The sequence below is a fragment of the Empidonax traillii genome, unplaced genomic scaffold (assembly GCF_003031625.1).
Source record: "Empidonax traillii isolate 1590-97213 ecotype Southwest subspecies unplaced genomic scaffold, ASM303162v1 scaffold625:size414109, whole genome shotgun sequence".
Lineage (NCBI taxonomy): Eukaryota > Metazoa > Chordata > Aves > Passeriformes > Tyrannidae > Empidonax > Empidonax traillii.
The window spans coordinates 216849-228471 of record NW_020955818.1 but is presented as its reverse complement, the minus strand read 5'-3'; the positions used below and the strand labels follow the sequence as shown (position 1 = coordinate 228471).

The 11623-nt window shown below is 46.2% G+C and overlaps 1 protein-coding gene across 1 annotated transcript in view; it reads right to left on the bottom strand.

The window, feature by feature from the left end:
- Positions 1-252: 252 nt before the first annotated feature.
- Positions 253-11623, bottom strand: part of LOC114065156 (fibronectin type-III domain-containing protein 3a-like) — a 34843-nt gene continuing 23472 nt past the window's right edge. The window contains exons 11-26 of the mRNA XM_027898825.1: positions 11175-11228; positions 10327-10448; positions 10068-10242; positions 9763-9849; positions 9314-9452; positions 8924-8992; positions 8501-8619; positions 8292-8397; positions 7530-7705; positions 6875-6988; positions 6224-6373; positions 5600-5880; positions 4885-5097; positions 4154-4320; positions 3338-3459; positions 253-2795 (exon numbers count right to left, since the gene is read on the bottom strand). Of these exons, the coding sequence (XP_027754626.1) occupies positions 2478-2795; positions 3338-3459; positions 4154-4320; positions 4885-5097; positions 5600-5880; positions 6224-6373; positions 6875-6988; positions 7530-7705; positions 8292-8397; positions 8501-8619; positions 8924-8992; positions 9314-9452; positions 9763-9849; positions 10068-10242; positions 10327-10448; positions 11175-11228 (2412 nt within the window). The 3' untranslated portion in view covers positions 253-2477. The remainder of the gene's footprint in view (positions 2796-3337; positions 3460-4153; positions 4321-4884; positions 5098-5599; positions 5881-6223; positions 6374-6874; positions 6989-7529; positions 7706-8291; positions 8398-8500; positions 8620-8923; positions 8993-9313; positions 9453-9762; positions 9850-10067; positions 10243-10326; positions 10449-11174; positions 11229-11623) is intronic.

Sequence of the window (11623 nt, the reverse complement as noted above, 5' to 3'; positions counted from 1 at the left end):
ACTGCTCAGCCCTCAGGTCTGTCCCAGCACCGTCCTGACCTCTCACAAAGGGGTTCAGGAATTCCCACTGCTCGGTCCCTGCTAACACAGCTCTGGGGGAGGAAAAGGACACCGATATTCCAAGGGTCCCACAAACAAAAGTCTTTACAGAAGAAGAGTTAATTCAGCTCCTGACACTGAGCCCGTTCCTTCACCTCAAATTCCACACGACACACACGAGACTAAAACCCACAAAACCACACGAGCCCGGGGTCAAATCTGAATACATTTGTATTATTTATTGGCTGTATTAAATATATTATCTATTTGATAGTTACAATTTAGTAATACAATGCATGGCAGCTTTAACATACGTTTGAGATACCTCAAAAATGACAATACAAGAAAACTGAAGATACCTAAAAACATTAATGCCACGAGGGTACATCCTTCTGGAATGGACAACAGCTGATGGAGAAACCTGTATTGCAGTAGAAATCCCAGCTACCTCTGGAATTATGAGTATTTTGTGGCAATTACAAAAGGATTTTATTCTGGTTTTAGCAGTCATGACTTGTTAGTATTTACTCTGCGCTCCTCATTTCTCGTTTAAATGATCAGGAGTATTATTGCCAAACAACCCTCTACGAGTCTGTTCAAGGAGTTAAGAAATAACCCTTTGGCAACAGAGGTTTCTGAAGGCAGTTTTATCTGGGTTTTTTTATCAGTTTATCTGCTAACGGGAGGCTATGAGGAAAATAAAGACAGATTGTAAACTCTTCTGCAAACTAAAGACTAATGTCTGTATAAAACTCTTTCCAACACTGGAGGGAGAGATTTCTATGATATAATAAATGATTAACTTAAAGTTCTGCTACAAGTAGAACAATACATTCAAACATACATTTTATTTTTTTTTTCCAGGACTTTTAATCAAAATAAATAGAGTACAAAATGAAGAGTACGTTTCGAAAAGATTAATTTCAGATTGCACCATAAATCTACCGTGAAGAGGATTAAGCATTACTAGGCCATAATTTAGGTTTTCCACATCTGAAATACAACACAATGCCTCAAACTAACACGACGTTTATTCCTCAACTGCCGTAGGAGAAAGACCCTCAGAGTGGTGAATTCATGACTGGAAACACGGCGCCTGGAGCTCTGCCACACCCACCCTCCCACCTACAAGTGCATCGCTCTGATGTACAAAAGTGGAGCCACAGACTCTGCAAAACACCCTAAATCCACCTTTCTGTGGCGCATTCCAAACGCTGTTGGCAAGACCCATCCTGAAACATCGGGAATTTGTGAGTTCCAGCTTTCAAAACCTTTACCTAACGGGGGGCCAGGAGCTGCGAGGCTCCTCCCCAGGGATTCACAAGCAGATGGAACACAACAGTCAAATGTAGTGCACAGTGTCCACAAAAATATCCCCCAGCCAACCAGGACGAGTTTCAGACAAGTTCATTGCAGGCTGAACGATCCCAACAGGAAAACCATGGAATGTGAAGCTGCTACCACTGGGATAGCAAGTCGTTTAAAACATCGTATAAACGTTATCTAAAAAGAACTCTCTCACGTACAATTTGATCGTTGGGGTTAAGTTAGAAGGGCACCCGAAAGCAGGCTGAACTTTTAATTTTTCAGGTTAATAATAGTACAAAAATTGCTCAGTTTGAGCCAAATAGTGTAACATTTATCATAAATGCACTCTTTCTCCTTGAAGACAACAACACCTGTGCTGTTCTGAGCACGCTGCACAGGGAATTACTTTTCTCTCAGGCACTGAGAGTGAAATGTGGATTGGGCCAAAGCTGCTCAGGACAGCAGGAACGTTCCGGTCACAACAGGGGCCTTTCCTCCGTGTCCTGCTCACGCTCCAGCTGGCATTGATTCGGATTAAAACTCTAAAAAAACTGGCACCCTCTACTCCAACACTTGAAATGATTATTACTGAACCCCAAATATTAAAATAACTGTAAAGTAGTAATATCACTAAGTCAATATTCTGCTTTCCTTCTACAGTCTAGTAAATGTGGTATGCTCTAGTAGGCTCTGCAGTTCAGCTCTAAGCTCAAGCACTTGTGCTGCTGGATTTCATGGATATCAACTACAACAAAACCTGACGGAACAGCGCTCGCCTCCCGCTGCTCTGGTGGTGCTGGAAAAGGACTGTTCTAGCAATGCCCTCCCTCTCCCAGGGGCTGGAATCGGGAGAGAGGAGGAGGGTGCACGCCCCCAGCGTGCACCGTAAGGCAGTTTTAGTGCTGCTCTCTGACAGCTCACCCTGATTGCAGAGGACCCAGGATCGATCACCCTTTCTACAAGAAACGTGTGCTCAGCATTTGGAGAGGATCTGCCAACCCAGCCTCGGTGGCAGCCAGCAGCAGGGCGGGAACGCACGGGGCCGCTCCCAGCTAGGATTCTCATTAGGACTAACCATAAATACCCGAAAGAGCTTCTGTACAGAGGGCTGAGCGGGGCCGGGCCCGGCTCTACTTGATGACGAAGTACTGGATGACGACGGCGAAGAGGATGGCGACGACGGCGAAGCCGCAGAGCAGCACGATGGCGATGAGGCGCTCCTCGCGCAGCCGCGTCCCGCCCTGCGCCTGCTCGGGGCCGGCGCTGGGGCAGGGGGGGCTCTGCTCGTGCCGCTGGGCCGAGAACACCGTGCTGGGGCTGTAGGGGCCCAGCAGCTCCGGGGGCCCCGCGGGGTCCTGGCTCTGGCGGCCGGCGCACACCCGCACGCGGTACTCACAGTTCGACTGCACCCCCGGCAGCCGGAACGACGTCTCGGGGCCCTTGTACACCTGCCAGGGGACACGGGGCACATTCACACAGGAGCCACCCCAAACACCGCACCGGGACCCCCTGCTGCACCTCACAGGGGTGGGCAGTGCTGGGCACCTCCTGCAGTCACTGCAGCACAGGATGTGCTGGGCTGGAAGGGACCCACAGGGATCATCCAGTCCAACTCCTGGCCCTGCTCAGGACCATCCCCAGGAGTCACCCCCTGCGCCCCAGAGGATCATCCAAACCCTCCTGCCGCTCTGGCAGCCTTGGGGCTGTGCCCACTGCCCTGGGGAGCCTGTTCAGTGCCAACCACCCTCTGGGGGAAGAACCTTTCCCTGAGATCCACCCTGAGCCTGCCCTGACACAGCTCCAGCCATTCCCTGGGGGCTGTCCCTGCTCCCCCCAGAGCAGAGCTCAGTCCTGCCCCTCCTCTGCCCCTCAGAAGGAAGTTGTAACTGCCATGAGGGACACCTTCCACTAGAAATAGCCACATCTTTTTGTTTGTAATAATTTTTCCAAGTAAAAACCCCTCAGGTTCCTGATGTTGCACAGAAGGTACCTGATCAAACTCTCTGCCAGCAGCAAGCTGAAGGATGTAAACAATGGAATCTCCTTTCATCGGCTGGAGAGGCTCCCATGTGATTTCATAAGTGTTTTCTTCCAGCTGATTTGCTTTGGGTGCTGCAGGAAAATAAAGGGATTTGTTGGTGTTTTCAGAGAAAAAGAACACTGGTTTCTATAAATGTAGATCCATTATGCTTAGAGGCAGCTCATTCCAATAATTTTAAGCAATTAAGATTTGTTTGTTTTTCTTCTATTTCATGACATAAGCTTAGAAAACGATCACTGCATTACACTTGTCTGTCTTTCAGAGCTGACAGGATGAGCCTCTGATGCCTAATGCTTGCAGAGAGGAGCAGCCCTTTCCAATCATTGCACAAACCAGCATTTCTGTCCATGCCCAGAGCTGAAATTACACGTTATAAACACGGCTCAGTCAATTCGTTTTCCTGCACGCCCTCAGCACTCTGATCTTCAGAAGGACTTTACAAGAACCTTTGATGTCCACGTTAGAAAGTGAAGATCAGAGGAATTATCTGTGCTCTCATTTGCTACACACGCTCTTGTAACTTACACTAAGTGATAGATAACCCTGAAAAATGACTTTCCAACTGAAAAAAAGGTTGGAATGCTTAGTTCAGGGGTGGAAAAGTTGCACTGCAGGAGCCCTTCTCATACCCACAAAGCCCCTCACTACAAGTTCCTGTTCTCTGTCCCTCAGGGCCCTGGAAAGACTCTGGGCTGGGTAGAATCAGGCTGTAGGAATCTTGCAGAGAAGAGGCTTGCAGAGGTTCCTGGGGCAAGGTCAGCTCACCTTTAAGAGATGCAGGTGGAGATTTAGTTGTAGTGAAAGCGTAAACTTGGGAAAACCCTCCCTCTCCAGCGTCGTTGTAGGCCTGGATCCGGAAATAGTACGTAGTGGATTCACTGAGCCTCTGTACCTTGTAGGTGTGACAGGGACCATTATAAACTGTGACAAACCTGGAAACACAGAGCACACACAGACCAGGGACTCAGCAATCACAAATGTCGAGCTCAGTATCAGAAGTGGAACACTCATAAAGGACAAGGAGGGGACACCACACACTGGGTGCCCCAGGTGTCTCCCCATGTGCACTCCGGACACCCCACTGAGGCTGCAGGACCCAACTCCTGCTGTGAATCAAGAGAAGGACCCTTGAATGTACCAAATAAACTAAAAGCTCAAGGTAAAGAACAGCTGGCCACTACCCTGTGATTCTCTTATGCAAACTGAACTTTGTTTTAGAATTTCCAAAAAAAAATAAAACCCTGCCAACACGGGACAATGGTAAGCTGTTTATTATTTAAATAGTAAATAGTATTTACTGTTCAAAAACCAAACAGAAGTGCAAGTTATTGTAAAAGTGCAAGTTATGAGACAGCATTTGTGACTGAGAGATGGAATGCAAAGCTGCAAACTAAGGGGAACACTCTGGGATGCCCAAGTGACTTACTAGTGCAAGCAGAAGAGAAAATACCTGAAATACCTTAAAAACTTGAAGTAGTAAGTCAGCAAGATCTCACCTGCCAAACCTGTCCTCCATCTGCAAGTTGAACTGCGTAGGGTTGGTAATTAAAGCTCTGCTGGGCCCTTCTCCCCATTTGAGTTTAAGGCTCTGGTAGCTGAAGACCACACATTCCAGATGAGGAGGGTCAGGAGGTAGTGGTTTGGTTTTGGCTTTCATGGAATGACTGAAAGGACCCACTCCAAGGCTGTTTATGGCCTGTATCCTGATTCTGGGAATGGGAGAGAGCAGCTATGTGGTCAGGAAAAATGCTGGGTAACAGCAAGAGTTAAAATGTGCAGAATATAACTGCAAACAATAAAGCAATTAAAATCAGAAATTAAAACTGCAGATCCCTAATCTGAACTCTGCTTTAACCAAGACTGAACACGTGACACAGGAACACTTATTACCTGCACATCCATCCTCCTTTGGCCACACACCCAATCATCCCTTTATATGCTTCACAAGGAAAAATTGTAACCCCAGAAGCCTCAGAACTAGGCCTTGGCTTAGAGACACAATGTGAGTTTTAACACCATGGTCTAACTCCTGCCAACATCACCTTTGAGTCTGGATAGGACAATTTTGGGGTGATTTTTTGGGGTTGCAGGGTGAATTTGGCAAATAGTCTGTCAGCTGAATGAAAAATTGCCCTAAAAATTTACACCACTACCCTCAAATCAATTATTTTAAATCCTACCAAGGTGGTTTCAGCATAAGCCAGTTATTACCTGTACAGAGTGTCAGGCAGCAGATTCTCCAGGACGTGAGTTGTGCTCCTCCCCACAGTGACCAGCTGCTTCTCCCCATACTCGATGTTGTAGCCTGTGATCTCAGCCCCGTGGCAGCAGGGCTCTTCCCACTGGATTGCAAGGCACGTGGAGAAGGGAGCAGAGATGTCCATCTGCTCCTCCTCCAGGAGGTGCAGCACGGCCACGGCTGCAGGCACTGACGGGGGGGTGGTCACCACGCTGGTCTCCCCAAACAGCCCCACTCCAGCCACGTTCACAGCCTGCAAAACACACCAGGGATGGTTCACCAAAGCTGCTTTCTACCCAGGCACTCACATCTATCTATCACACCCTTCTGTGTGTTCTTAGAGCAACACGGAAAAGAATGGAAAATCTCCCGAATAAAACGGAAACACACCAAAGCGCCTGGAGTCTCCTGGTACAGTGAATCTGACCTCTCTTCTAGATACAGGGAATTAGGAGGGACCGGGGAAGAAGGGGAAGTATTTTTCCCAGTTACCTTCCAGGTGACAGCACACGACTTTATTCCCCTCTAGCTGAAGTTTTCCTCCAAACTGCAAGAACTCCGTGGTGTGCTCAGTGACAGCAAAAGGCTTTTCCTACCTGTACCCTGCAGTAATAGGTGGTGGCAGGTGTGAGCCCTTTGACTTCATAGCTCTGGCAAGGGCCAGTGTAGATGATGTGCATGGATCCTTCCACCTGGCCCCAGTCCAGCCTGTATTCCGTGATCTCTGCACCGTTGCACGCCGGGCTCTGCAGGGTTAGAGGAGAAATTCAGTTCAGCTGTTGCACTTACACACTCACCACACAGATGGGATCTACTGCTACACTGAGAAGAGACACGGAACTGTTAAGGGTTGAAAACACCTCCAAGATCACCAAGTCCAGCCTTTGGAAGTGCTGGGGTTGAAACCTGAGGTCTCTTCCAAGGGATTTTAAGTTCAGCTTGTTAGAAGGTGACATGTGGCTGTAACAGCACCATAGTTTTCATTCATTCACAGTCTCTTACCAATTACATGAACTAATCTATTACATATTATTTACCACAACATGAGGAGGATTAAATGTCACCCAATTTGTCCAGTTAAGACTAAAAGTTTACAAACCCAACATACACATCTATAAAGAAATGGGCTTAAAATATTCCAGCTCTACATATGTCATTCCTCCCATTTCTGTGTACCCCACACGTGTCACTACAACTCTAAAAGCCAAGCAGCAATCTGGGGGTTACTGAGAGCCATCACCACCTACCTCCCAGGAAACCACAGCACAGGTTGCACTCTTACAGGTTATCAGGGGTTTGCAGCACTGCTCGGGGGGGCCCGGGGCAGTGGAAAGCTCTGCCTTGTCAGAGTGGGGGCCAAACTGCAGGGAAACACAACTGCATGAACACAGCAACAGCACCAGAGCAGAGACTGATGTGCAAGTGAAGAGAACAAACGATTTTTAACTCGGCAGAGCGACAGGCAGCAGCAGAGCCCAGGGCTCAGTCCCACAGAACCACTGAAGGGCCCTTGCAGGTAGTTTACTCTAAGCTGGCCCCGTTCCCACAGGAATCTGAGATCCTCCCACCCCAGGGTTGTGTAACTCCTCCCTCCCCCAGCCAGGATCTGGCTTCCAGAAGCAGCTGGGGACTGTTTCACAAAGACTTTTATGCAACCAACATTTCTCCCACCCTTTTTTCCAACCTGGCATGACTTGCACACACCCCTCTCCACACAATGCTGTTCCCACACCACCAGCTGCAGAGTGTGAGCTCACTGCAACACATCAAACAATTTCTTAAGGCATTATTAAGTGGTTCTTCACACAACACAAGCTACAGAATATCCTCAGACGTCTCCAGCAGCACCATCATTGCACACTCTGGTGAAGGACAGATGAGATGTGGTTTGCCAGTGGTTACCCCGACTTTATTCCCTGCCCGGATCCAGAAGCTGTAGGTTCTCCCAGGAAGCAGGTTGGTCACTACATACTCAGCTGCTGGGCCCTGATACACAACCCTGTGCTCATCCTGGTCAGAGTTTGCCATCTCCAGAATATATTCTGTAATGTCAGAACCTCCATCTACAGCTGGGGGACCTAGGACACAAAAACAGATTGGGTTTTCCTGTATTAATTGCTAAATTCTATAAGTTAGGGCAAGTTTTTATCATATATCTGGGCAGAAACACTTCATGAAGCTTGCTTTTCCCCCTAGATACTGATAGTTTAAGATGGCCCTCATCAGGTTTTTTCCCCAGATATTTTCCCTGTTTTCTGCATAAAACAGTGTATTTCTGATTATCTCCTTTACTGAGGTAACAATAAGAAAAGAAGGGCTCATTTTTAAATTGCCACACAGGGGTCAGTCATGGGCAGGCAGGAAGATTTCTCACTGGAATATATTTATGTCTGCATAAGTCTCACTGCATCACCCAACCAGAGGAGGTCAGAACCTTTACTCTTCTTAAAAAAAAAAAACCACAAACCAAAACAAAACACAACCATAAAAAAAAACAAAAACAAAAACAAAAAACCAAACCCACCCCAAACCTAAAAACCACCTGGGGGCACAGCCTGTATCTCGATATCTCTATTTTTACTTTCTTCCCCAAGAAGTTCTACAGATTGTTTTTATCTGGACACTCCAAATCAGAGAAGCATTGTGCTCCAGCACTGTGCTCACCCCACTGCAGAGGGATTTCCTTGGCCTTGGCTCTGCCTGCCAGGGCTGGAGGGTGACACGGGCCGGGCGGAACCGCCGCCGTCGTGACTGTCGTGACATCGGAGGCCTGGCAGTGGGACAGGTTAGTTTAGAGCAGGGACACGGAACATTTCACTAAAACATAACCAGAAATGGCTTCCAGAAGCACATTTTATTGTGATTTTCCTCACCTGGCTTTCCCCACCTTTACTGGCACAAGACACTCGCAGTCTGTAGGAGGTGCCGGGCCTGAGGTGGTCACACACGTGCTCCCTCTGGGCCCCGCTGTAGATTGTGTCCCATTTCCCTCCTGAGCAAAGAAACAAAACACTTGGCACCTCAAAACCTCTGCAAAATCCCACCCTGACAATTCTCACACACAACTGCCACAGTCAAGCCACAGAATCAGTTTTAAATGCCTGATTACACAGAGAAGGTGCACGACATGTGAAAACCGACGGCTCGAGCAAGGAGTGCAGATGCATTCAGGTTGGAAAACACCTCCAAGATCACCAAGCCTAAGCCACGTGCCCAAGTTCCACATCTGCATGTGGTTTAAACACCTCCAGGGGTGGAGACTCAGTACACTGAGTACCCTAAAGGTGATCCCTTACCAGCAGATGCTTCTGAGATTTCCAAAAAGTATTTAGAGATGTCTGATCCTCCGTTATCTTTGGGGGGTTCTGAAAGAAACCAACATCTTAAGTCATGGGAGATTTTACAACCAGTCATTATTTTGTTATCAGCTTTTTCAAAGAACATACTCATTGACTGTAGAATACATTCAAGTAGAAAACTCCAACAGAAACAGAAACCAGTGTTCTTAATTATTCACAACATGTTTTTCAGAGCAATTTTTTTCCTATTATTAATCGTGATTATGCCAGGAAGAGTAACTAGGAAAATAGTGCCAATTGCAGGTATCAGCTCTTATTTAATCTGCACCCCTGAGTGACTGCACTTACACAGTTCAGTGCGGCACGGAGAGACCAAAAGGCACCTACCCCACGCAACTTTCACACTGTGGGAGTGGATCTTGCCCTTTACAACTGGTTTGCTCGGGGGTCCAGGTTTGTCAGGATTGGTGCTGTGTTCCACCACCTCACTGGGACTGCTTTTTCCTTCACTGTTGTAGGCAAAGAGCTGTTTCAGGAGAGGAAAGAATAACTTTTTTATTAAATGACAATAATATCTATTGACAACATGACAGTAATATACTGCTGATTTACAAAATTCTTCTATTAAAAACCCAACCAAAATAAAGAAAAGGATTTAAGAGAAAAAAGAACTAGCTAGTGCAGAAAGTCTGTTTTAGGATTTCACCAAAACCTGTTCCAACAACAGATCATTTCCTGCTGTCTCCATACAAAGTGTCTGAGCTGTATGAAAATACATAGACCCAGACCCAAAAAAGCAGAGTCATCATTTAATCAGAACAAAACACAACACAAACCCTGAACTTATAGGATGTGCTCCTCCTAAGGTTTCTTAAAGTGCATGAGAGCTCATCTCCGTTGTACTGGGGCTGGAATCCATAACCCTGGGAAGGAGGGAACACAAGGACAAACACAGTCACTCCTTTTCAAGACAGAACAAAAAACCAGAGCAGGTCAATCACGATTTTTCAGCTTGAACTTCATCTCTTTGTCATGAGTTACATCAAACACTTGGCAATTCAAAGGCAAAACCGATTGAATGTTTCATTTCAGCACTACGGAGGACCGAGTATTTTACACGTGCAACAATCTCAGCACTTACAGAACCTTCCTCTTCCATGTCCAAGGTGTAAGTGAGGGAGTCATCTGAGGACACCCCCGGGGGTGGCATCCACCTCAGGGCCATCCAGGTGACTCCTGCTTCCAGCAGCACCGGGGGGGCCGGGGCTGGGGGCACGATCCCGGCCGTGTAGTACGACACCGGCTCACTGAACCCGCTGGGGAAGGGATTGGACACACGATCAACAACAGCAGAGGGAGCTGATGGGGAAATAAATTATATCATGTATTTGGGCCCTTACCTCATTCCAATATCATTTTTAGCAGCCAATCTCAGCGAGTATCTGGTGGAGGGAGAGAGTTTGGTGAGTTTGTACTGCTTCAGGTGGCCGTAGTAACACTCCTTGAAGGGTCCGCTCTTGCCCTTAAAAAAATGAGAACCAGAGTCACTCCTTGCACTGGGACTGCATGATCCCTGCAAGGGATCTGTCTGATCCCTGCCAAGGTCACCCTCTCCACTCTAAATCTCCTAAATCCCAGTATTCCAGACTGGTTCGGGTTGGAAGGGACCTCAAAGCCCATCTCGTTTCACCCCCTGCCACGGGCAGGGACACCTTCCACCAGAAATGCCATTTCATCATTTAATAACAGTGAAAAAAGAAATTAATAAACCCAAAGAATGTAAAATCCAATGTCATCACTGGTCATACTGAATATGCTGATGGTCATTCCGAGCATTCCTGAGAATAAACCACATTTGGACTGAGGTGTCTGTTTATTTCAAATAATGTAAGATTTGACACAATAAACAACTGCAGTTAAAAACAAAACACATTTTGGACATTTTTTTATCCCTTTGAAGACATCTCAGTAAGAAGGCCAAAATCTGAGGGATATTTGTGACATCTCCCAAAGACACAAATGCCCATCCAGTTAAAGACAGCACAGGAATTAATGATGCTCTGAAAGACAACTGAGGCAGTTTGACACTGTCCCCTCACACTGATCAATTGTGCCTTTAAACTGCCTGGACAGCTGCACTCAAAATAGCTGCTGTACCTAAGCAAAGAGTATTTTTAAATATAATTGCTCTACAGATGTCATTATGATTTTTTTTTTTTTTTTTTTTTGGTACTAGAAAAGGTCTTACCTCATCCCACTCTAAAAGAAAATTAGTTATTTTGGAACCATTGTCATTTGAGGACTGCAAATAAAGAAACAATGAAAAAAAGAGTTAAAATCGAACGGTGTACTTTTATAAATATTTTTACACATTAAAACAACATTTTAACAATTAAATATAATATGCTCCAACTGCCTTTTAAAACAAGGCTCTGGGCTGCTGTGCTACTTTTATTAATTCTGATAGTTTGAAACATTAACTTATGAATAGTTTTATTTTATGAATAAAGCAAATTATATTCTTAAAGCTTTTTCCTTGTGCCTTGCACTGTGTGCTCCCCAACTGTCTGAGCAACATTAGTGTTCAGATGAACAACATTTGTGCTTGTTATAAACTGGGAACTTCTTCATCTTCCAAGTACAGATTATACAAATAATTTCACTGAAGTCATTTAGCTGTAACCATTTTCAGCAGAG